The sequence below is a fragment of the Calliphora vicina genome, chromosome 5 (assembly GCF_958450345.1).
Source record: "Calliphora vicina chromosome 5, idCalVici1.1, whole genome shotgun sequence".
In the NCBI taxonomy this organism is placed as follows: domain Eukaryota; kingdom Metazoa; phylum Arthropoda; class Insecta; order Diptera; family Calliphoridae; genus Calliphora; species Calliphora vicina.
The window spans coordinates 110,331,197-110,356,160 of NC_088784.1; the positions used below are offsets into that span (position 1 = coordinate 110,331,197).

At 29.4% G+C, this 24,964-nt stretch overlaps 2 protein-coding genes across 2 annotated transcripts; both read left to right on the top strand.

Moving 5' to 3' along the window:
* The first annotated feature begins 1,106 nt into the window (after positions 1-1,106).
* On the top strand, positions 1,107-20,844 carry SRPK (SR splicing factor protein kinase). Its single transcript, XM_065511978.1, has 4 exons — positions 1,107-1,240; positions 1,961-2,946; positions 16,031-17,095; positions 18,424-20,844. Exons 2-4 carry the CDS (start codon positions 2,139-2,141, stop codon positions 19,374-19,376), a joined length of 2,826 nt encoding a protein of 941 aa, XP_065368050.1. The 5' UTR covers positions 1,107-1,240; positions 1,961-2,138; the 3' UTR covers positions 19,377-20,844.
* On the top strand, positions 6,725-11,212 carry LOC135959768 (uncharacterized). Its single transcript, XM_065510825.1, has 3 exons — positions 6,725-8,339; positions 8,394-8,765; positions 10,593-11,212. The coding sequence occupies exons 1-3, from the start codon at positions 6,725-6,727 to the stop codon at positions 11,210-11,212; spliced, it is 2,607 nt and encodes an 868-aa protein (XP_065366897.1).
* Positions 20,845-24,964: the final 4,120 nt, after the last annotated feature.

The window sequence follows — 24,964 nt, forward strand, 5'->3', positions numbered from 1 at the left end:
ACCCAATAAACCAGAAAACGATATGATAGCAAAACCGATATTACCTTATGGTGGCGAGTATGATATCATATATTATTATTGAAAACGATATTATTATAATATAGTTTTCATTCCAATAAAATAAATAAATAAATTACACACATTTGAAAAAAACTTCAAGCTGAAAAATAATTTAAATTAAAAATTTTCAATCCAAATACGCAAGATGGAAACAATATAAATATTAACTCATATAAAAAAAATGAATAAATAAAATAAATAAATAAAAAAAAAAATAAAACGTTATTTGATTTAAACTGTGGGTAGGTAATAAACACGCGAATATTTTCTTAAATTTTATGCTGATTTGAAATGTATGCAATATTTAAAACATTCAAATATTTGCAAAATTATGTATTGTATGTGTTGTTAATGAGATGAAAATATGTATGATATGATATGTTATTTTCCTTTCCAGGTTATTGTCTTATTTCAGCGATATATCTAGTATAAGAGATTAAAAAAATATAAAATTTTTAGTATTAAATAGCATTCTGCATCAAATCTGTAACATGGCGATTTTACTATCGTTTTTATTGGAAGTTATGATAGCGATAACGATATCATAATTGCGTGGAAAAACGATATTATAAGGAACGGTACAATTTAGTCCGCAAAAACTATCGTTTATGACCCGCAAACGATATCATATATGATAGTTTATATCATCTAGATGATATCGTTTCGATATCGTTTTAATATCGTTTGGTTTATTGGGTAGTTGAATAGTTTACAATTTTTAAAGTGCAAAATAGGGTTTTTATACAAAATTAGAAAAAATAATTTCGAAAAGCTAATCTATCTCATTATTGTTAAGAAACCGTTTCAAGGGTTTTGTACCTCGTCTCAGGATTTTGGGCGAATGAAGAAGTATTCATTTCCGACACATGCACAAAAACAACTTATATTATTCTCGCAAATAACAGGAACAACTTTTTATACCATTAGACGTAGAATCTGAAACATTAGAAAAAATCGCAGCAATTCAGAGTCGAAATTAATAATCAACACTTTTCGCGCTTTCTTTCCCGCCGCGTTTTGGTCGTTTATAGTTGGCATCACTATATTCGAACGCAGTTCATTGTGAATTTGACTGACTTTGTAGTGTGCTCGTTGCGAAAAAGTAGCATTTTGCCATTTCTTCAGCACCTAGAACCAGCGTGTTTTGTATTTGAGAATTTGTGATTATATTTGTACACATGTAAGCTAAATTTATTAAAATTTAAATGTTAAAGTTTGCCTTAATCGAAATTTTACGGAAATGATTACTACAAATGTTTATTTTTAATGTTTTTTCAACAACATTGTGCAGAAAATTCTAAAGTATGTCAAAATATATATGCAAAATAAAGTGAACGATTACGATAGAGACGGTCTGATAGTCTTTAAAAGAAAAACCACATGTTATAACATGTAATAGAAAGAGAGGACTAGTTTGCAATTTGGAAAAAATGTAGTTACATTGCTCTGATTGCTATTTTGTTTTTTTATTTTACACTTTGATGAAGTGCAAGTGTGTGTTTTTTACAATATCTGATAGAATAACTTGAACATAGATTTTTCACTTTTTGTAAAATAAAACATAAATATCTTTTGTAATCTTTGAATTTTAAGTAAACAAATTCGACAATTGAATGTATAACGTTGTTTGGAAACATTTAGATAAATCGAATTATTTGAGTTAAATTATAGAAAATTCGAGTTGAACGAACATTTTACCAATATTTTTTTTCTCTTGTTCTCTATTTTTCTGCTAACCACCCATTTGTAGTGTGTGCGTTTGTTATTCTTTAAAAAAATACTGTGGATTTGAGTGATTAAAATGAGTTTTAGTGTGGTGTAGTGTGTGTGTGAGTTTGTAGAGAAAACGAAACGTAAATCAAGAATTTTCACATTTTAAATTTTTTTTTGTTTATTTTAGGACTCCAAGGCATTTTGAATCACCAAGACTCCTGAAAGGAAAATAAACAGCAAAGATACAACTACAAAGCTCTAAGATCTAGGCAAATTGACCCGATTTTATCTTTGTAATATTTTTGGTTTCTTTTCGTTTGTGTATTATTCGCTCAATAAGAACTAACAACCAGTAACCACAAATTATGAACAACAAGGCTGACGTCAACAGACGAGTTTTGGCCATACAAGCTAAAAAGAAACGTCACAAGCCAAATAAGAAACGCGGTAAAGCAAATGGTGTTGCCGGTGGTCAACAGCAACAGCAGCCGCTGCAACAACAGCAGCAAGAGTACGATGTAAATGAAGAAAATTCATCGCCACCAGATGTTGCCATCAACAATCATTTGGAGGATAGTGGGCAACAGTCGCCCAATTTCGTAACAGATGTCTGCGATATTTCGGCTAAAATTCCGAAATCTTTTTGTGCTGCCCCATCCTCGAGCGGTTCAAATTCTTTAGCAGATAATACACCTATAACTGGCTCTTCCAATACATTGGATGAGGTGAATTTTATGCAAAGGTCTTCGACTACAAAATCAACAAAGAAATGTAATGCAGCAAAACAATCTCAACGTAGTAGTGGTCACCATAACGATGATAACGATGATGAAGATTATGATGATGATGATTATCGACAACAATCTTCCCAACAGGATTATGCAACAGAATCGTTGAATCATGATGATTATATGCATTATCAAAATCAACAACACACAGATCCTATTTATCATGCTGAACATCTGAAGAAACAGCAGCAATTGCAACAGCAACAACAACAGCAGCAAACACAACAACAACAACAGCAACTACAACAATATCTTTATCCACCACGCAGTTCTTCCAACGATTCCGAAGAATCCGAAATAAATAGTGAAAATGATGAACAAGAATTAAAAGAGGACTACTGCAGGGGAGGCTATCATCCAGTTAATATTGGTGATCTATTTCAAGGTAAGTTGAATCATCCATAGGCTACAGATTTTTGACATTTGTATTAAAAAAAAAACATTTGCGTTGATAAGGTATTATTAGAATTTATTTAATTCAATAATCAACTTAAATTATTAGTGTCCGATCGAAACCGGTTTTGTTTCAGGTTGAAACCGATCCGAAACTTATGTTTTTTTGAAAAAAAAAACACTTTTTCACTGCAATACCAATTTTTGATATAATTTTATTATCTAATTTTTAGAACATGTTTTAGCATATTTATTAGTGCCCTACCCCTAATCAGAAATGAAATCCGATTACTCGGATAAATTCTAGAAATTATTATTATTGGAATATAACATACATACATAATTGATACATTATTATATTGCGTACATAACGCCATAGAGATTCGACAATGGGTCAAAATCGGGAAAATATTTTCTAACCTTAATTTTTTTTAATAAAAAAAATTTACCAAAAAAAAGTTCTAGTCTGTTTAAATGTATATATTCATAATCGGAGTTTCATATTAATTAATTATATTTGAACTTAATTCACTAAAATCTTAATTCGGAATTATAAAGTGTCAGCCATTAATTCCATAAATCCAATCCCAACATCTAAATTTTTAGCTTCATTAAAAGGCTGTATTTCAATAAAATTAATTCATAATGGAAATCGTTTACATATGTTATTTCAAATCAAATGATTTTATTTTTCATTCAGTTTTATTTTATTAGCTTTTACTCATTTACATTTTTCTAATAGATTTGAATTGAAGAAAAATTGAATCATTCAATATATTTTTAAAGCTATTTTATAATGTACGGAGAGGTAAAGAGCTAATTTCGAAAATGAAATTGAGAATTAATTTTACAACTGGCAACCAAAAATTTATATCTAGTTTATAATCATATTTTTATGAAGAATTTTTAATAAAAATATAGTCATTAAACATTTATAAATTTTCTAAAACATACACCTATTTTGTTAGCCTTCTTTAGATTAATCTATGCATTTAATTGTTTCATTATTATAACAACAATAACCTGTTTTTCGCATCTACAAGTCACAGAATTATGTTAATTATTCTTCTTTGGGTTTTCTTTTCGGATTTTAAACGTACTACATCAATAAATTATGAAAATATTTGCTTGTATGAATATTAGCTAGACCAATTACACATATGTACATTGGGAGTGAATAACATTTTTATTTAATAGAAACTAATTGTACATGCGAGTACACACACGTCATACTTGTCTCTTTGAATAATTGTGTTTAAAAATATATTTTCATTACATTAAATCCGACATGTGTGTTTGTTTTGCATGTTTATTATATCTATGTATATATCTAAATACATACATATGATTAGCTTTTTTCTATTATTGTTTTTATACGTCCTTCCGTCCGATTGTCTGTCATATTTAAAGTTCCGAGTTTTAAATTTTTATATAACGGTTGAATGATTATTAGTGTGTGTATGTTTGTATATATACAGTTGCGAACATGATAATAGCGGTAGCACTAAAATTTTAAATATTTTAAACGTTTTCCCAGTGTACCCAGTGCTTGACAAGCAGAAGAAGAGCCTGAACTTCCAAATAAAACAATGTTCACAATATATTATGTCATTTGCTTGCTGACCAGCAGGCTTATGGCGAACTCCAAACGAGTACCGCTATTTCCTTGAACTTCAGGTTGTCAAGTTCTTAATTTAATTCTGTTTTTATTTGCTGGCAGATTTCGACCGTCTTGAGATGTAATTTTCCGTTTACAACCCATGTTAATGTTTTTTTAATTTACGTTCTCTGAACTTTAAAATTAATTTTCGTTAAGAAATGTTTTGAGCGACCCACTAAAACAGGAATTATCGACTGCTATTTTCGTGTTCGCAACTGTATATACATACAATGTACATATCTATCTATCTACTAATGCAAATCAAACACAACCCTACTACTAATACTAATAATATGTAAAACTAACATCATCATCATTTGTATAGTGCATGCATATATTCGGTGTTGTTCTTTTTAAATAAATACACATCCATCCATAGACATTTATGTACATACATATAGAAAAAACACAAAGTGCCAAATAGTGCGCAAATCAATTGTTTATTGAATTGAAAGGGTTTTTTTGTTCTCTAATAAATATGTATGATAAAACAAAACACAGGTGGCGATTGTGGGACAAAGTATGTTTTTAGTGTTGTATCATCTAGAATCGAGATGATGAGTGTGATCTAAAAACACCAGAACAAATATTTCAATGATTAAATGACAGACATTTAAAATAATTGTATTATACGTTTTACTATGATTGGTTTGCCTTTATTACTTTTGGAATTTCTACAATATTGATTTGCTGCAAACTTTTGTTTTTTACGTTGATTTCTGTCGCTTCTCCATTTTGTGCTCCGTGGGTGAGGGGATATGTCTCTCGAGATGTGATTATCGTCATTCATCTTAGCAATGATGAAATGGTTTAGCCATCCAATCGAATTTAGTCGGTTCTTAAATTTCCAGGAAATAATAAGAAATCTTTTCATTACCGGGAATTCACTGGGAGTTTTGAATACTAAATTAAACCAAAACCAGTAAAGTGTTTCCGAATAAGTAGTCTTCAATTTTTAAAAAAGTATGTATAAATAAATTCTTAAGTAGAAATTTATAACCGATTATGGCCAATAAGGCTAGGTTGTTGAAAATAAATAAATAAAAATGTGTTTTTTGGTTGGCCGATGTTTATACAACGTTTTTTATAATTTTAATTTAAATTTTTTTTTTGTAAAAGCATTTTTTTCAACTTTTACCAAAAACATTTTTTGAACAAAATTTTCACAAAAAAAATTTAGTTTTCTTAAAGTATACTCTGGCCAAGGTTATATAAGATTCGTCAAAGCCGAATATGGCACTTTTTCTTGTTTTGGTTAATAAATTGTGTTCATAAATTAATGGTACGTATAATTGACAAATTGTCTATTGACACAGGTTTGTTTACTCTAAAGTAAAGCAATTAAATCATGTGTATTCGATTTACAGAACACCAAAATATATATACGTTTTAAAAACGAAAACTTTACTTGGATTCGGTTTATAGAGCAGAATAAGATTAAGTACAATCGCAAACGATTAGCAAATCGCACGATTTTGTACATAGCAACAAGTTTGTTTACTCGAAAGTAAAACGAGGTATAGTGTAATGTAAATTCGATTTGGAATAACAAAATATATAATTTTTTTTTGGGTGAGGGTGAATTATTGTTAAATCAAACGATATACAAATAAGACGATAGATTGTCACTAAGGGAAATGCGTTTTTCAAACGATTGATTTTCTGATTGTTCCCTTCAACTACGAAATTATTGCAAAATCATTTTCAATTCGAAATGAATTCATTAATTGAATCCCTGTATTTGTCAATAAAGTAAACAAAAACAGCAACAGAAGATACCAACCTACCAACAGCCACAACGACACCCATTTATCTTAACATACATATTTTTTATCAGACTGATGAAGCTTAAAAACAAGAAGAAAACAAATATTTTACACACATACATAAACACATAAATGGCCGGCGTTATGGTTAAAATGGCAATAGTGTAATGTACTTTCCTAAAAAATACTTGTTTTATATTTTATTTATACAATCACTGTTTCTTAGTTTTAATATAAAATATTGAAAAAATAGAAAAATAAAAAAAATAAATAGTTTTATGAAAGCAATATTATAAATCAGGTGTGGGGTAATAATTATAAAAAAAAAAAAAACGAAATAAGCAATGGATCTACGGCCAAATCGACAAAAAATTGTGGATGCTTTAATTGCATCGGGAATACAATTTCCTGAATCAGCAACAATGAGCCAGTTAAGAAGTTTATATGATTCCCTAAATATGAATGAAACCCGTAATAATGAGCCAATTCCATGTGATGTAATGATTGCTTCTCCTGAAACTCTTGATTTAACTTCCGATTCCAGTATTGCTGTATTAACATCTGAAAATTCGATTACGACTTCCGCAGCTGTTTATACATCTTCCGTTACAACTTCCGTCACAACTTCCGTTACAACTTCCGCTTCTTTTACTTATGCAAATCCCATTATAATTTCTGCAAGAATGCCTGAAACAATATTTGGTGCAGCTTCTCCTTCAGCCGCTGCATTAACTGATGCTACATCAATTGTAAACAATGGATTACCAAGGTGTACTTCTGTTTATTCAAATTTATCGAGAACAGTCCCTCCTGTTACTAATACTACTGCATCATCTCAAGAATTAGAGCTTGAAAATCAAATTAAGATTTTAAAAATGCGATGTGAGATGATAAATCTACAAAAACAGCTTAACGATTTGGAACATAACACAGTTAGTAATATGCACAGGATTAATTACGATGAATTAGACAAAATGGTTCCGAAATTCGATGGAAATAACGATGGTGATATTGTGAAATGGTTTAGAAAACTTGAGGAATATACCTATAATTATAATGATGAAGAAAGACTATTATGTCTTAAGTGGTTATTGCAAGGAACAGCTAGAGAATTTATGGAGAACTCAAATAACTGGACATATGGTGATTTAAAAGTGTCTCTGTTCAAAATATTTAGAAGGGATATTACTCGTGAGGATGTATATCGCAAATTACGTACACGCACTTTGAAACCTTCTGAATCCTGCATTAGTTACATCATTTCCATGCAAACCATCGCATCACAAGCTGAAATTGAAGGCCAGGAACTTGTTGACATTATTATTGATGGTATGCAAGACAATTCTAACAACATTTCCTTATTGTATGGTTCAACTTCTGTGGAAGAATTGATTGCTTGCATTGATAGATATGAAAAACGTCGTGAGAAAACACAAGTAAAAAAGCCAAGTAACAATGACAATAAACAAGATTCCAAACGCTGTTTTAATTGTTCTCAATTTGGTCACATGAAAAGTTCATGTCCGAAACCTATACGTCCTCCTGGGTCATGTTTTATTTGCAAACAAATGGGACATATTTATAAAAATTGTCCTAACCGTCAACCTGTTTCAGCATCTATTTTTCCAGAAACGATCGTCAATACTAATGATGTAGTTGATCCAATGTTAACGGTGAGTGTGGCATTTTTCATACCTCTAAGAAACAAATATGCTAATTATTTTAATGTTTCATGTCTAATTGATTCGGGTAGCCCAATTAGTCTAATTTCAAATGCTGTTGTGCCAAAATCCATTCAACTTTCTGAAGATCTTCTTCCAACTCGTTATGTTGGAATTGGAAACTGCAATGTGAAAATACACGGCAAACTTTTATGTTCAATTAAATTTCAAAATACAGTTAAATTTATTGAATTACTTGTAATACCAGATAATGATATAAAAATTCCTGTGATTTTAGGTAGGAATTTTATGGACAAATTTAATATAAAATTAATTCATTTTAAACAATTAGATGAAAATAATGTACGCATATTTGATTCTACAGAGGAAATAAATAATATAGAAGAAATTTCTTTGGTGTCTAAAATTAATGATAAAGTTAACTCAGATTTTCATGTGGGTAATGGACAAGAAAATTCAAAAGATTACATTAATTATAATTTGAAACTTAATGAGGAACAAATATTTAAATTAAAAAACATAGTTGATAAATATTATATGAATCCAACAGATATTATTAAAAAACCACATGACTACACCATGAAAATTCGGTTATCTGATAATGTGCCAGTTTATAGTCCTTCTCGTCGTTTATCAGTACGAGATCGTGATGAAGTTCAAAACATAATATCTGATCTGCTGTCTCGAAATATTATACGACCTAGTAATTCACCTTATGCATCCGCTATTGTGTTAACTAAAAAAAAAAGTGGTGAAACAAGAATGTGTGTAGACTATAGGGCATTAAACAAGAAAACCATTCGAGATAATTTTCCTTTACCTCTGATAGAAGATTGTATAGAATATATAGGAGGAAACAAATGGTTTACCCTTTTGGATTTGAAAGATGGGTTTTATCATATAGAAGTTGAAAAAGATTCGATACCATTAACATCATTTGTGACACCACATGGACAATATGAATATTTAAGAATGCCTTTCGGCCTAAAGAATGCTCCTGCAAATTTCCAACGATTTGTCACAAATATATTTCGAGATTTAATAGATAATAGAAAAATTGTTATATACATAGATGACATCTTAATAGCTTCAACAGATTTCGAGTCTCATCTTCAAACATTAACTGAAGTGTTAAAACGTGCTTACGAAACAGGACTACAGTTTAAATTAAAAAAGTGCAAATTTTGTTATCAATCAATAGAATACTTAGGATACTTTATAGATCCTTTGGGAATTCGTCCAACTGAAAATCATTTAAATGCGATAAAGAATATCCCTTTACCGAAAAATCAGAAGGAACTTCAAACTTGTATAGGTCTTCTGTCTTACTTTCGAAAATTTATACCATCTTTTTCAATCATTGCTAGACCTTTATTAGATTTACTACGTAAAGAGAGAAAATATGATTTTTCGGAAGATTGTGTTACGTCATTTAATGAACTCAGGCGGTGCTTAATGAAACAACCAGTATTATCAATATATTCTCCTAAAAAAGAGACAGAATTACATTGTGATGCAAGCACAAAAGGTTTCGGAGCAATATTGATGCAGAAACAAGACGATAAAAAATTCCACCCTGTTTTTTATTTTTCAAAATCCACTTCTGCAGCAGAGACCCGTTACCATAGTTTTGAACTCGAGACCCTTTCCATTATTTACGCATTACGAAGGTTTAGAGTATATTTAGAAGGTATTCACTTCACGATAATAACTGACTGTAATTCTCTTACAATGACCTTGAATAGGAAACAAGTAAATCCTAGAATTGCTAGATGGGCTTTGGAATTAGAAAACTATGACTATTCAATTCAACATCGCAGAGGGACGTCTATGGGTCACGTTGACGCTCTTAGTAGATGTTTGAACGAAAATGATTACAATTTTATAACAAATTGTAATATGATAGCAACTGTGGATTTGAATGAACTTGACACTAGACTGCAATTAACTCAGGGAAGAGATTGTAATATCAGAAAGTTAATTACAGAATTGGAATCTAGGAAAGTTAATGGATATGAACTTATAGATGGTCTTTTATTTCGAAGGGATGATATGAATAAATTAATGCTATATGTACCTAAAGAAATGGAAGAAAACGTTATAAGAATGATTCATGAAAAGATTGGTCATCTAGGCGCAGGGAAATGTTATGACCAAATTCGTTTAAATTATTATTTTCCAAATATGAAGACTAAAATTGTTTCTTATATACAAAACTGCATAAAATGTATTACATATTCAACTCCTGCTCGTGTAAATGAACAAAACTTGTATAATATTCCAAAAAGGCCTATACCTTTTGACACAATTCATATAGATCATTTTGGACCCCTTCCATCGTTAAAATCAAAACGTAAGCACATACTCGTTGTTATAGACGCTTTTACAAAATTTGTTAGATTATATCCCGTAAATTCAACCAGTACTAAGGAAGTTTGTTGTGCTTTAGAAAAGTACTTTAACTACTACAGTAGACCAAAACGATTAATATCAGACAGAGGTTCATGCTTTACATCTCTTGAGTTTGCAGATTTTGTTTTGAAGAACAATATACAGCACATTAAAGTAGCAGTAGCATCTCCTCAAGCTAATGGTCAAGTTGAACGAGTAAATCGAGTGATAAAAGGGATTTTAAGTAAGATAAGTAATCCAATTGACCATGCTGATTGGTCCTTAAAATTATCTCAAGTTGAGTATGCCATAAATAACACCGTACATAGCTCTACAAAAGACACACCAAGTAAATTATTATTTGGTGTGAAACAACGCGGTACAATAATTGATACTTTAACAGAATATTTGGATGATAAGGTAGAAACCCAGGATGGTCGAGACTTAGTATCACAACGATTAAGAGCATTAGATGAAATTGAACGATCTCAGAAACACAACGAGAACTATTTTTACAAACGTCATGTACCTGCTAAACAATATTCAGTAGGAGATTATGTTGTAGTCATGAATACTGATAATACTGTTGGTAAAAATAAAAAATTTATCGAGAAATATCGCGGGCCTTTAATTGTAGAAAAGGTATTATCTAATGATCGTTATATTATAAAGGATGTTGATAATTGTCAGCTTACTCAAATTCCTTACAAAGGAATTGTAGAAGCTAAACGACTTAGAAAATGGGTAACACCAAATTAATTTATTTATGTTATATGCCACACCACTTTCATTTTGTTGTTGTTTTTGATTGAGGTCAATCAAATTGTCAGATTGGCCGAACTGTAATGTACTTTCCTAAAAAATACTTGTTTTATATTTTATTTATACAATCACTGTTTCTTAGTTTTAATATAAAATATTGAAAAAATAGAAAAATAAAAAAAATAAATAGTTTTATGAAAGCAATATTATAATAGCAACAACAACAACATCGTTATAACAAACCAATCGATTGGTTGATTGATTTTGTGGTTCTGTTCCAATTAATAAAAAAACATGTTTCTATGATTCATTCGAAAATGTTTTACAATTTTACTACTATTTTCGGCTTTAGTTTGTAAGTACTGGTAATTTGTTTTTGAACTAAAAGGGAAAATATCGAAATTTAAGACTGTAACTAATTTGAAGATTTACATACATATATAACAAACACGTTAATTACTACAAAATGTATTCGTTTTTAAACGTTTTCATAAATAAATATAGTTTGTTGTTGTTAGAAACAATAACAAATCGCTTGACACCCTTATGGTAGAAATTTGTTATCTTACAGTAGGCACAATAATACGTAAGTAAGAGAGCTTCAGTACAGTACGTATGAACATATCGAATTTTATGTATTGGATCGGCACGGGTTGCCCTTCTTAGAACAAGCTAAAATTTTTTTTGGTGGTATTTTAGGTCATTACGAAAGTTTTCAGCCGGTACCGTTTCAAAATTTTAACAAATTTAATTCTAAGGGACACTCTAGTGTATGACTTAAAAATGCGGGATTCTTTAAAATTTTTAGTTTTTGTTTTGAAACATTTGTACAATATAAATTTACTCAAAGTATATATTGGCTATTGTTATCTATCACCATCTTGAAAGACCTTTGCAACGACGTATATAACGCCATAGTACGTCAGAACTACAATGATTCAAAATTCAAAAAAAATTTTCACCAAAAAAATTTTTTTTTCTAAAGGTTATTCATTTCAAAAAAAAATACTGTTATTTAAAAAAAAAAATTAAAAAAAATTTGTGTTACCTAAAAATTTTTATTTTAAAGTATAACTGATGAAAAATTAATTATATTTTTTCATATTTTTTTTTTCATTTTGTTACCTAAAAATATTTATAATTTTTATGTTAAGTATAATTTTGGCTCTCTTGCTTGTTTAGAACTTAACGGGAAATTTTTGTCAGGATATTCTTTATAAGTTTTCTTCTTCAAGTCACAGTATTATATCTGCAACAGTTGACGATTTAATAACCGAATTTTTTCACCCCAACAAAATTGTTTCAGCCACATGAGAAAAATTCGTTCATTTATACTGAATTATTTGATTAGAAATAAATTCGTGTATCAAATTATATAAACTTAATACAAATTGAGATTTTGTGCTCTTAAAGGAATTATTAACATGCCCATTTACATCTGTCCGATATTTAGTTTAATTGATATTTCGATCATGTAAAATAAAGCTTAACGCCATATGCATAAACAATTTTTAAATTTATCAGAGGTTTATAAAACAGAATTTCCATATAAAATTTGTTTTATAAACCTTTGATACATTTTAAAACTGTTTATGCATATGAGGATAAATATACAATTAAAAAATAATACAACAGATTTCGTTTTAGGTTCTTCTCCTTTGTAACTTAAAAGTGGTTTCATTCCGAAAGAATTTCTCGTTTTACTTTTTCTGAAGAAGCAAAAAACGGAATTAAATCCACTTTCGATCGCAATGGAATTCTGTGACAGGCCTGATGGAACACATTTTATAATGTTTTAGTGATTGTGTTTAATTCATTTATTATACAGTTGTCTGTCGTAATGTATGTATGCAATCGTAGTATTTACATTAAAACGTCTAAGGATATTCATATTTGACAATAATACTGCTTGAAATTATGAGGAATGAAAAGATTATTTTATTATTTCCCTGGAATGGAAAAAGAACAGGAAATTAGGAATTAACACTAGCATACAATGCGAAAATTGTATTTAAAGCGACAGACGCCGAATAACTGAATGTAGATTATACAATGCTAGAATCTGCAAGTCCCTGGCTATTCCTATTCTGGCCCAGACTCGATTTTTGTATTCTCGAAATATTCCATAACAAATATTAAAGTTGCAACTTATACTGTGAATGTTTTTTTCTTATTTTATTGAACATTATTTTGTTTATTTAGAAAAGCCAATACAGCAACAAACTTTCGTGTGATTCAGAAGTTTCTTGTTTATCATACGCATTTCAGAATTGTTTAGAAATTTGTAGAGCATAAAATTTACTATTGTTTGGTAATTTTTTATTTACCATAAAATGAGCATTAAAATTAAATTAATGCAATTTATTAGCTAAAATTGTAAAATAGTTAAAGTATTGTATTTTCACATAGACATGCATATTAAATGAAACAAATTAAATCAATTGATTAAACTTTATAGCAAGTTTACATTCAATAGTGGTGTGTATTCACGAATATATATGATTGATGGTCCGTAACAAAGGAATTGAGGGTGGATGATTAAACCCAAGTGTGCAATGGTCAAATAAATATCAACGTACATACGATATTGAATTACATTGCAAGTTGAACAAGACACATAACAAACATATGTTTATGTACGTATGTATATTGTACATTAGGGTCATAACTTTTTGAAATGTGTACAAATATCACATTTAACTATAGAGCATTTAAAACGGTGTATTATACCCCTCACTATAAGTAGTTAGTGTATATATCGTCACCTTAAATGCATACGGATGTAACTACACTTTTATTTTTCTTTACAGGAGAAGCAAAAAACGTTATAAAATCAATAATAAAGTATTCTTGGCAATTATTGCGTTTGAAAAGTTGTCACGAACCCAGGGATATAAAAACTTGCGTGAACATGTAGTTTAATAAATAGAACCATAATCAATCAAAAACACGATTTTGAATTTTTGTGTAGTTACATCCTCGGATTCCGTTTGGATTTAAGGTGACGATATGTTTTTCTTATTTGCGATACTATAAACTGCATAAGTATGTATATTCAGGATCTTTATATATGGCGTAATCGATATAGCCGTGTTGTTGTAGCAGCAGTGATTGCTGAGTTTACAGCCCTTGACCGAGTGAACTCCGGCCATTCCGGTGCGGAGAACCGGCTGTCATGGGAACGTATAGCCATGTCCGCCTGTCTGTTGAAATTAACTTTCTAAAGCCCCCAAATAACGTACAATCAGGATTTTTCCATAAACTATGTGCAATGATATTATGAGATCTCAAAAAAAGTTATCCCTATTGTGTATTCATCATGTATTCTCAAAATGCAACAATAATTGAAGAATGTAGTGGCTTTTAATGATAGTAGCAATTGACTGCAGTACTTTAAAGAATCCATTAAATATTTGGCGACATTTTAATTTAATCGAAATCGAATATTAATTAGATAAAATTCCGTCTATAGTTTTTGTATTTCACAATCGGAAAATTCGATTTTTTGCTGAAACCAAATTTGTTTGTAAAAAAAATCTTGTTTTTGGTAATTTTTAAAAAAATATTTTTTTTTTAAAGTTATTGATGAAAAAATTTGTATGGTAAACATTTTTTTTCAAATTTCTTTTTTCAATTTATTAGTGAACAAATTTTAAGACAAAAAAATTTATTTTCGGTGAAAAAAAAAATTAGGCTAAAATAATATTTTTTTTTTGTCTAACGATAAAATTTGTTTACTGTAAAATATAAACATTGACTTACGATAAAATCTTACCCCCTATATTTTTGTTGTTATTAATAATTTTGATATTCTGAGAACGCTAAAACATCAGTCGGTCCATAAAATTTTAATTTTATTTGGCGCTAAGGGCTCGATATATCGATTGCTTAATATGAAAAAGGCGTAACTCGATTTTTTGTTACTTTACAGGAGAAGGAAAAAACTTAATAAAATCCATTAAATTTTAGACATAAAAAAAGTTTTAATGTCATTTTTAATAAGAAGAGACATCACATTTTATTTCTTATTTAAAATTTATTTTTTTTTTATTTTAATGAAGTTATTTAATATAATTCTTTTTTTATTTATATTTTTGAAAATAAAAAATTAGTTACGCCTTTTTTATATTAAGCCATCGATATCCATATTAATTTAATCGAGGTTGTCTTGGATTTTTCCTTATATATCAGTCAATTGCAGATCGATTTTAAAATACTGTTTGAAATAATTAAAAAAATACTCGAAAATATATCTGGAATATAAAAAACATATTTACTATAAATCAAAACAAACCTATAATAATAAATACACTTATCATTTTATGTTAAAGAGTTTTGAAAATAGTAGTAGTATAACACAATTGAAATTCTTTTAAAGAACTGATTTACAACAATTATTGTTGTCATAGAACACTATACAAACAAAAAGAGTCAAGCAAAAGGACAGTAGTAGTGGTCGTTAATAAACCAAAATCAAATATGTTTTTTCAGTTTCCAGCTGACATTGAAAGTAATGAGACGATTACGACGACGACAGCAGCAACAAAAAAGAGAAAAAGAAACTAATTCATTTAAATGTAAATCAGAGAAAACTAAACTAAATGTACATAAATAGTTGAACATGACGACAGTTCCACTATGAATTTACTTGACGATTGTACGGAATTTACAGATTTTATTTATCTTTTAGGTGAATTTTGTTTTTTTTTTTTTTGCTCTGACACGCATTATAGTCGATCGATTAAATTATAATAGATCTTGAATAAATTACAACAATAAATTAATCATTGTACAAATTTTGTTTTTGTTTTGCAGGACGTTATCATGTTGTACGGAAGTTGGGCTGGGGTCATTTCTCTACCGTATGGCTCTGCTGGGATTTGCAAGAGAAACGTTATGTGGCCATAAAAATTGTCAAATCTGCTCATCATTTTGCAGAAACGGCAAAAGACGAAATAAAAATACTCAAGTCTGTGCGAGATTCAGAACCGAACAATCCACGTCGTCAAAAGACCGTCCAGTTGTTGGATGATTTTAAGATATCGGGTGTGAACGGTACTCATATTTGCATGGTGTTCGAGGTATTGGGTGATAATCTCTTGAAACTCATTCGCAAATCGAATTATCGCGGCATACCGATCAATAATGTTAAAACCATAACACGTCAAGTGCTTGAAGGCCTTGATTATCTGCATAAATGCTGTAAAATTATACACACCGACATCAAACCGGAGAATGTCCTGCTGTGCGTGGACGATAATTACGTACGAAAGCTGGCGAATGAAGCAACAGAACTTTACGTTATGAACTTTAAAATGTTTCCATCGTTTGTCAGCCGGGCTCCGAAGGAGTATCGCGAACCTCAAATAACGGGTAAAATGAGCAAGAACAAAAAGAGGAAATTGAAGAAAAAGGCCAAGAAACGCCTAGAGCTATTTAAGAAACAATGGGATTATTTGGAACAAACCGGTGCGGAGGGTGAGGCAGGTGGTGTTGTGGATCCCAATAAACCGCCACAACAAAAACAAGATGATAGCAGTAATAGTGGTGGTAGCGGTAGCGCTGCTACTTCCAAGAAATCATCCGAACAACTTGTACAAAACGGCGATGCTTCTGATGTGGAAAATGACGAGGATGATGCGGTACAGGATGATGTAGCCGAAGAAAAAGCGGCCGATGCTGATGCTGACGACGATGACGACGTGGCAGTTAGTGGTGGTAAGGCTACTACTACTGCTAAAACTAAAACTCAAAATAAACCACCAATTAAACCACATGCTGGTGGTATTAGTGTCAGTGGTGGCGGTGGTGCTGATGAAAACGATGTTTCTACGACTGGAAATCAAGAAAATAAGAAGAAAAAGAAAAAGAAGAACAAAAGTAAGTATTAAATATAAAATACTACATACAGTGTCGGTCAAAATATATTGAACAAAAATTGTTCTATACTGGTTTTCTAAAGGAAAAACAAATATATATATATAAAAGTTAAAACATTTGCACAAAACTGGTTATGACAAAGAAAATAAAAAATGACCTCAACAATATTTCAATAAAAATTTCAATTGAACATTATTCTTAACTTCACGTTAAACTAATATCCAGCCTTATCATATAAGGCGTAGTCGTTTTACGAAAACGACAGTTTCGTACTAGATTAAAGCAATTATTCAACCTGTTTCATTAATCTAGTACGAAACTGTCGTTGTCGTAAAACGCCTACGCCTTACATGATAAGTTTGATTAAGATCAAATGAAGTGATTATCTTTAAATATTTTTAAAAAATTAGAAGTAAATTATACAATAATATTAAATTATTTGCGATTTTATACTAAAATAAAGAAATTTTGGAAAATATAATAAAAGATTATTAAGTAGGAATGAGCCAAAAACATATTTGCGTAAAATTTGTTAATTTTTTAATAATATAATGAAATTATTAAATTAAATTTTGTTGTTAATAATACTGAGAATGTATTTTACTGTGCATTTGTTGTTTCTAAAATATTTACTTTGGAATTGGAAATAAAGTTATAACGCGAATTTTCTCCAATATGTTTTGACCAGAGACCGAAAATAACGGGTTCACTTTCATTTAAATGGTAAATTCTCATTCGCAGCCATTTAAAAACATTTTTTTGTGATATATCACTGAGAGAGTGATTTATTCGAGAACATTTTAGGTTTGGGGTTGAGAGAAACAGAAAAGAAGCAAACACAAATAATCTGGATGAGTGATTTCGTTAAAGTCAGCTTGTGACTTTTATTTGCGAACATGAAAAATAAATCGCAAAAATACATTTGATGCAGATCAACGCTTGAATATATAAAATTTATCAAAAGTTTAATAACAATTTAAAAAAAAAAATCTCATTACTTCATACTTATCATATTATTTCCATAATTTGTTAAAAATTACTAACAATATGTTATTGTATGTAAATAAAAGAGAAAGTAACAGTTACAAGAACAAGAACAAATGAATTGTTTATCTCACACCAAACCATTAAAAAACAACAAAAACGAATAAAGGAAACGAATAATTAAAATCATTTTATAAATGTTATTTTCAGTGATTTATTTTTATCACATAAATATAAATCACAATTTGGGTTTTTTGATATATGGACGAGTTATTTTCGATCTCTGGTTTTGACCGATAGGATAGGACTTAATCATTTACATTAATTTTTGTTTATTTTTGTAGAAAAAGCCAATCAACAGCAGCAACAACAACAACAACAGCAGCAGCCAATACAAAAGGAACAGCAGCAACAAAAAGATAAAACGGTGGCAACTGAAACAATTTCAACAACATCGTCCAGTAGTGGTAGCAACACAATTAAAGGAGAATTGAACGATTCAAGCAGTTCGTCCGCAACTTTAAAGGGGCAATCATCTAATGCTGGAGATGGTGTGAAACAACAACATAAACAAAAAAATAAGACTCATCCTTCAACAAACAACCAAAATAAAACGAATAATAACAACAATAACAAAACGAACAATAAAACAAACAATAATCAGAAAAATTCAAATAATCAACAGCAGCAAAATCCACAATCGCAACAGCAGCAGCAACAACAACAACAGCAAACAAATGGTCCAACTGAACGTCCTCACAAACAAACGCCAAAAAAAGATCCAGCCCTGGAGCCTTGTGAGTTTGAAGTTAAAATTGCCGACTTGGGCAATGCATGTTGGGTCGACAAGCACTTCACCGAAGACATACAGACACGTCAGTATCGTTCATTGGAAGTGATATTGGGTGCTGGCTATGATTGCTCAGCAGATATCTGGAGCACAGCCTGCATGGCCTTTGAACTGGCAACTGGGGACTATTTGTTTGAACCGCATTCGGGTGACAACTATTCGCGTGATGAAGATCACATTGCCCACATAATTGAACTGTTGGGTCCCATACCGCCGCACATTATATTCCGTGGTGCATATGCCACACATAGTTTTAATCGTAAAGGTGAGTTGCGCAATATTACCGGACTGAAGCCGTGGGGTCTTGTCGATGTGCTACACGAAAAATACGAATGGGCATTAGAAGAGGCTGAATCATTTGCTGAGTTCTTGAGGCCAATGCTAGAATTTGATCCAGCTAAAAGAGCTACAGCATCGGATTGCCTGCAACATACTTGGTTAAGATAAAATAAACTAATTAAACCCTGTCCATCATCATCACCACTACCACGACCACCATTGTCATTATCATCTCTTACACCCACTGCAACTTCTACTTCGGCTACAAGAACTAGAACACCAACTACTCCAACATATTTTTCGTCTTCGTCTTCTCCTTCTTCGTCTGCTGCTACTTCTACCTCTTCTTCTTCCGGATCATCCTCCTTGATACAGTTAGCAACACTACCACCGCAAACACTTCATCCACGTCGTTACATACCCTGTTTGTCTCTGCCAGCTCCAATAGATTGTGATTTAGCTGACGGCACTTGCAGCCCGGCCACGTATTTACGTTCGCCCTCAATGCCTGCCGCTATTCCCTCTATGGAAAGACCATCACCATCCAAGAAAACTAAGAATGCACCGAACAACCGATCTCCATCTCAATCCTTGATAACATCATTTTGGCGTCTCTCCTCTTCAAAGTCCTTATCACCGCAACCGGTTACTGCAACGAATGCTGCGCATAATTTGTGCTGGCGCAAAACACTGCGTCGCATGTTTAAGAAAAAGTGAAATATGAGATTACGAACCACAAAATTTGTAATGGAAGATTTCTATAGCTATATACGTTTTTATATACATCTGTATACAAAATTATATATATAGTACTACGAACAAGAAGATAAATAGATAGATTGGTGGTATTTCTCTCCTCTCAGTTAACAACTCTCCAGTTTTTAGGCATTTTTTCTTAAGTAATTTAATAATTTTAGTTTTGTTTTATTTTATTTTAATTATTTTTATGAAAAATCGAAGACTAACAAATGAAAATGAAATCATTTTAATATGTTACAAATTACATTACTGTGTTTTTTTATATTTCATTTAATTTTTTATTTCTTTTTTGTTCTGATGAATATACATTTTTAGTTGGATTTTTCCCCCTTATTCAAAACAAAACAAAAAAAAATAAATAAAATGGAGCGTGCAAATTACTGAAAATGGAATAAAATAAATCTTTTTAGAGAGTAATTTAATTTTAAAAAAAGATGCCACTTCTACGTATAAAAAAAATTAAAAATAAAATACAAAAATATAAATATATATAATATAATAAATACAATACATACTACATTTAATTAAAATAACATTAGAGCTAAACAAACACATTAGAACTGTCTTTAAAAATACATACATTCATACATATGTGCATGAATACTTTTGAATATTACATTACAACAAGTTTGATTTTAATTATTTTGAAAAACATATAACATATAACGTACGGTTTTCTAAATAATTTCAATCAAATTTCGTACTCAAACAAAATTAATCATTTCAAGCAAAGTTATTACTTTATTTTTTAATTTTTTTTTTAATTAATCTCTCAGATATCAAATCAAACTTTGCTTTAACTTGTAAACTTTAATGACTCTGTTTAATAATTATAATAATTCTAAAAATAATAAATTAACTTATTTTTTTCCCGCAACTATTTTTTCAAATTCTTTTTTTTTTATTTATTCTATTCTATTCATTTTATTTTGTATTATTTCAGTTGTTCAAGTTCGTAAATCAAATCGAAATGCTATTGAAATGGCTGTTCTATACACTATTTTATACATCATTTCTTAAAAGCTCTATACAAAATTGTAGTTTTGAGATTAAAAACATAAAATACAAATAATCAACGCAACTCCGTTTAGGAGAGGATATCTTATTTTCTTTAAACATACTATTTAAAAGTTGTACTCGCTTGACTTGAATAAAAGTAATTGTTTTTTTTTTTTTGTAATCAAAATTCATACAAACTTATTTTTTGTTTGAACAACAAACAACGTTTTGCACAACAAAATACAAAGTTTTTGGTTCACATATTACTGTGCATGTCCTGACACTAAATCGCAGTCGCAAGACACTGCGAGTCCAAATCGCAAGAGTATACTGAAGTGAACTGGTGTATTTAGACTAAAACAAACTTTAAAGAAACAATAAAATGATGAATAAAATAATTTAAGTATGTTTTCTTTTTATTTTAGTCAAAACTAGTAACACTTTCTTAAATTTTTTATTAAAATTATGAACTTTTAATAGTCTCTGTCCATTGTTTTCTTATGCACTGGCGATTTCAATAAACAACTGATGTTCGAATAATGTAAGTTGCCAGTGCTGTGAATAATTTAAACGATGTACCCAAGGCGTATTTAACAAATACAGGCGAATTCACAAATTTTTTTTATATGGAATTTGACATAAATGCGTACTGGCGAATAATTTTTAGATGTGTTGTTTGACATTATCGCGTGCTATTTCTATAATCAGCTGTGCTCCCGATGACACATTATTAAATGCACCTTGGATGTACCCGTTTATTTTGCCTATATTGCTGGATAAAAATATTAGAAATTTGAAAAATTCTGAGTTTTTTGTTATGGCAAAACGCGTGAGTTTCAGAACATACAAAAACAAGTCTAGCGATTTGACAAGCGTGCGAGTGTCAGAACATACCTGTACAATTACAATTTTAGAACAAAAAGTGATTTTATTGCGATCAAATTTTAGTTTTACTTTTTATAAAGAATACGGGAACAATTTTACTTTCAATCGGAAAGAAGTTCTGTATATGTATATATTCTGAATCGTTATAGATAGCGGAATCGATATAGATATGTCCGTTTGTATGTTAAAATCAACTTTGCGTAGCGTTCAAATCAACTTACATAAATAATTCATACATCATATATCAGCTATAGACCCGGTTCGGTTGATATTTAAAATCTGCCCACAAATAAATGGCCTAGTTGAAAAAAACCCGATTTTGGACCTATTTTATATCTATACCTGGATTATAAAGTCATTAATATAGACAATATGAATATCTAATGATAGATATTTCCAAGACCTTTGCATAAGGCCTTAATAAGTCGGACCAACAATAGGTCAAAATCGGGAAAAATATTTTTTAACCCGAATTTTTGTTTATCCAAATTGTTTCACTAATAAATTAAAAAAAAAAATTTTAATTTTTTTTAAGTATAATTCGGAACAGCCGAATATAGCGCTCTTACTTGTTTTAATTTCAATTGTTATGGATTCTTCCGTTATACTTTTTATAAAGAAGCAATTCTGTAGAAGGGGCTATAATAGATATTTTCGATTTCAATTGTTATAGATTCTTATGAAGGAAAATTTAATCAGATATAGACAGACCAAGGAATTAATAATTTTTATGGAATGGTTAAGATATAAGTACCGAACAGCAAAATTTACAATTCAAAGAGTTATTGAATTTTATTAAATGCAAAGAAGACATAGTTGTTTAAGAAGTTTTTCCGGGAAAGTTAGAAGAAATATGAATGTTAATATTCATATTTCAGCGCATTGTGGAAAATTTCCAGTTGAATTAAAATAATCAATCAATGGTATTGCGCTATTATTAATAGGATGCTGAAAAGCCCAAGAACTCTATCTCTAAAAACAATTGTTATCATGTAAAAATTTAAGCGCTACGGATAAATACATTAAAGACCTTATTCATAATCAATTTTTAAATTTATTACAGGATTATGAATAATATTTTTTAAATATACATTTGAATGAGATACATACAAAACTAATTTAAAAGTTATTCGGTTTTACGTGCACCAAGGTGAAATCATGATTATGCTCTTTCATCATGTTTTCTATTCTTGTAATTTTCCAACTATTTATTCGTTATTTATATATAAAGTTGTAATTTAGAAATAAGTTTGTATTGGCCATTTTATATGACTAATAAGCAATTAAATAACACACATCACAAACAATTTTAAACAAGACTTAAACTTTTTCTTTAAAATTTCATAAAAAATTATTTTTACTTAGTTCCATTCAAATTTAATTCTCAATAAAACATTTGAGGTCTAAATTAGCAAACATAATCAGGTTGTCACAGGATTTGTACGAAATTTAAAATAATCATATGTTTCCAATTCCCAACGTTATGGTTATGCTGCTCTTCAGCTAAAAAGCTACAAAAAATAAAAAAAAACTATTTATTTGTCACTTCTAAAAGTATACATTAAATTTGTTTAAATGTTTCTTTTACACATTTTTCCATTCCAATTTAATTTAAAACATTTGAGGCCTAAATTAGCAAACATAATCAGGTTGTCACAGGATTTGTACGAAAGTAAAAATAATCATATGTTTCCAATTCGCAATGTTATGGTTTACTCTTCAGCTGAAAAGCTCCAAAAAAGTTTAAGTGACAAATAAAAAAACTATTTGTCACTTCTAAAAGTATACATTAAATTTGTTTAAATGTTTCTTTTACACATTTTTAATTTTTTAGTTCCACTTTAACATTTTTTTGGTTTTTCTGTAAAAGTTAAATACGTTTTAGTTTTCACTTTCGTGCAAAATGAATGTCTGTGACATACCTGTATATGATTCAATAAATATCAAAGTAATAGTGTCAATCGGACATTTTCAATAAATAAAAACAACAAAACGAAACACCAATTCAAAATTGTTATAGGTATAAAAACATTTAGAGAATTAAAAAATGCATCCTTGCAAATTACATAACAAAAATCCTTATAAAATGTGATTTTTCTCAATTTGTATAATATATGTATTATGTATGTTGTAAAATCTGTAGTGAATATTATAAAATGCTTATGCATTAATAATTAAATTACAAAACAACATACGAACTTGTATATCGTATTTTTTTTTTTAAAAAAAAACTTTTCATTTGTTATTTACGAAGCAAAAATATTGCATACTTTAAGGCAGACTTATCAGTATATGAAAACAATTTAACAGTAGGGAGGTAGATATTCACTATCTTGATGTGATTACAAATTTCGGCATTTAAGTTAAATTTTTGATTCTTAATAAACAATTCTTTGTTTTAATTTTTAAAATTACACAAATACACACTATATCGTGAGGATTACTTATTATAATGTTACAACAATAGCAACAATTACGGCAAAACAAATGTAATAAATTTGATAAAGGAAAAACATTTTTTACCGAAAGTTTTTTTTATTAATGTTTTTAATACAACCAAAGAAAAATACCAAGTTGCCTTAAGTAATATTTATTTTGTGCTAAGGATTTTTGGTGTTATGATTTTTTATTTAAATTCTTTGTTTAATTTATTAAATTTAAACGTAATAAATTTCACTCAATTCAGAAAAAATACATTTACACTACGCAGGTCCACTAAATAATTTATTTATGTTAGATTTTAAAAATAATAATGTTTATACAACAAATAATAAGTTTATATACAATATAAATTGAAATACACATATATATGCACTGAATAATGCCGATTCATGAATACAACAATTTAACTTACAAAAGAAAAATATTTAAAGGAAGGAAAGAATAATTGAGAAACAAGGAAACAATACGATAAATTTTACTATATGTATCTTAAATTATATTAAAAGAGTTGTAGTCAAAGGTAAAGAAAAATAAATTACATACATTACATAATACTATTTAGTTAAAACAAATACATACATAGTATTATTATTAAAATGGAAGAACTCTAAAGAAAATATATAATAATTTAAAACAAACAAAACATCATTGTTTTTATTTATTGACATCTT

Coding starts and splice junctions, on each gene's coding strand:
- SRPK (XM_065511978.1), top strand. CDS start 2,139: ATGAACAACAAGGCTGACGTCAACAGACGAGTTTTGGCCATACAAGCT. Junction 2,947..16,030: donor TATTGGTGATCTATTTCAAG/GTAAGTTGAATC, acceptor TTTGTTTTGCAG/GACGTTATCATGTTGTACGG. Junction 17,096..18,423: donor AAAGAAAAAGAAGAACAAAA/GTAAGTATTAAA, acceptor TTATTTTTGTAG/AAAAAGCCAATCAACAGCAG.
- LOC135959768 (XM_065510825.1), top strand. CDS start 6,725: ATGGATCTACGGCCAAATCGACAAAAAATTGTGGATGCTTTAATTGCA. Junction 8,340..8,393: donor AAAAATTCCTGTGATTTTAG/GTAGGAATTTTA, acceptor TTAAACAATTAG/ATGAAAATAATGTACGCATA. Junction 8,766..10,592: donor TCGAAATATTATACGACCTA/GTAATTCACCTT, acceptor TTGAGTTTGCAG/ATTTTGTTTTGAAGAACAAT.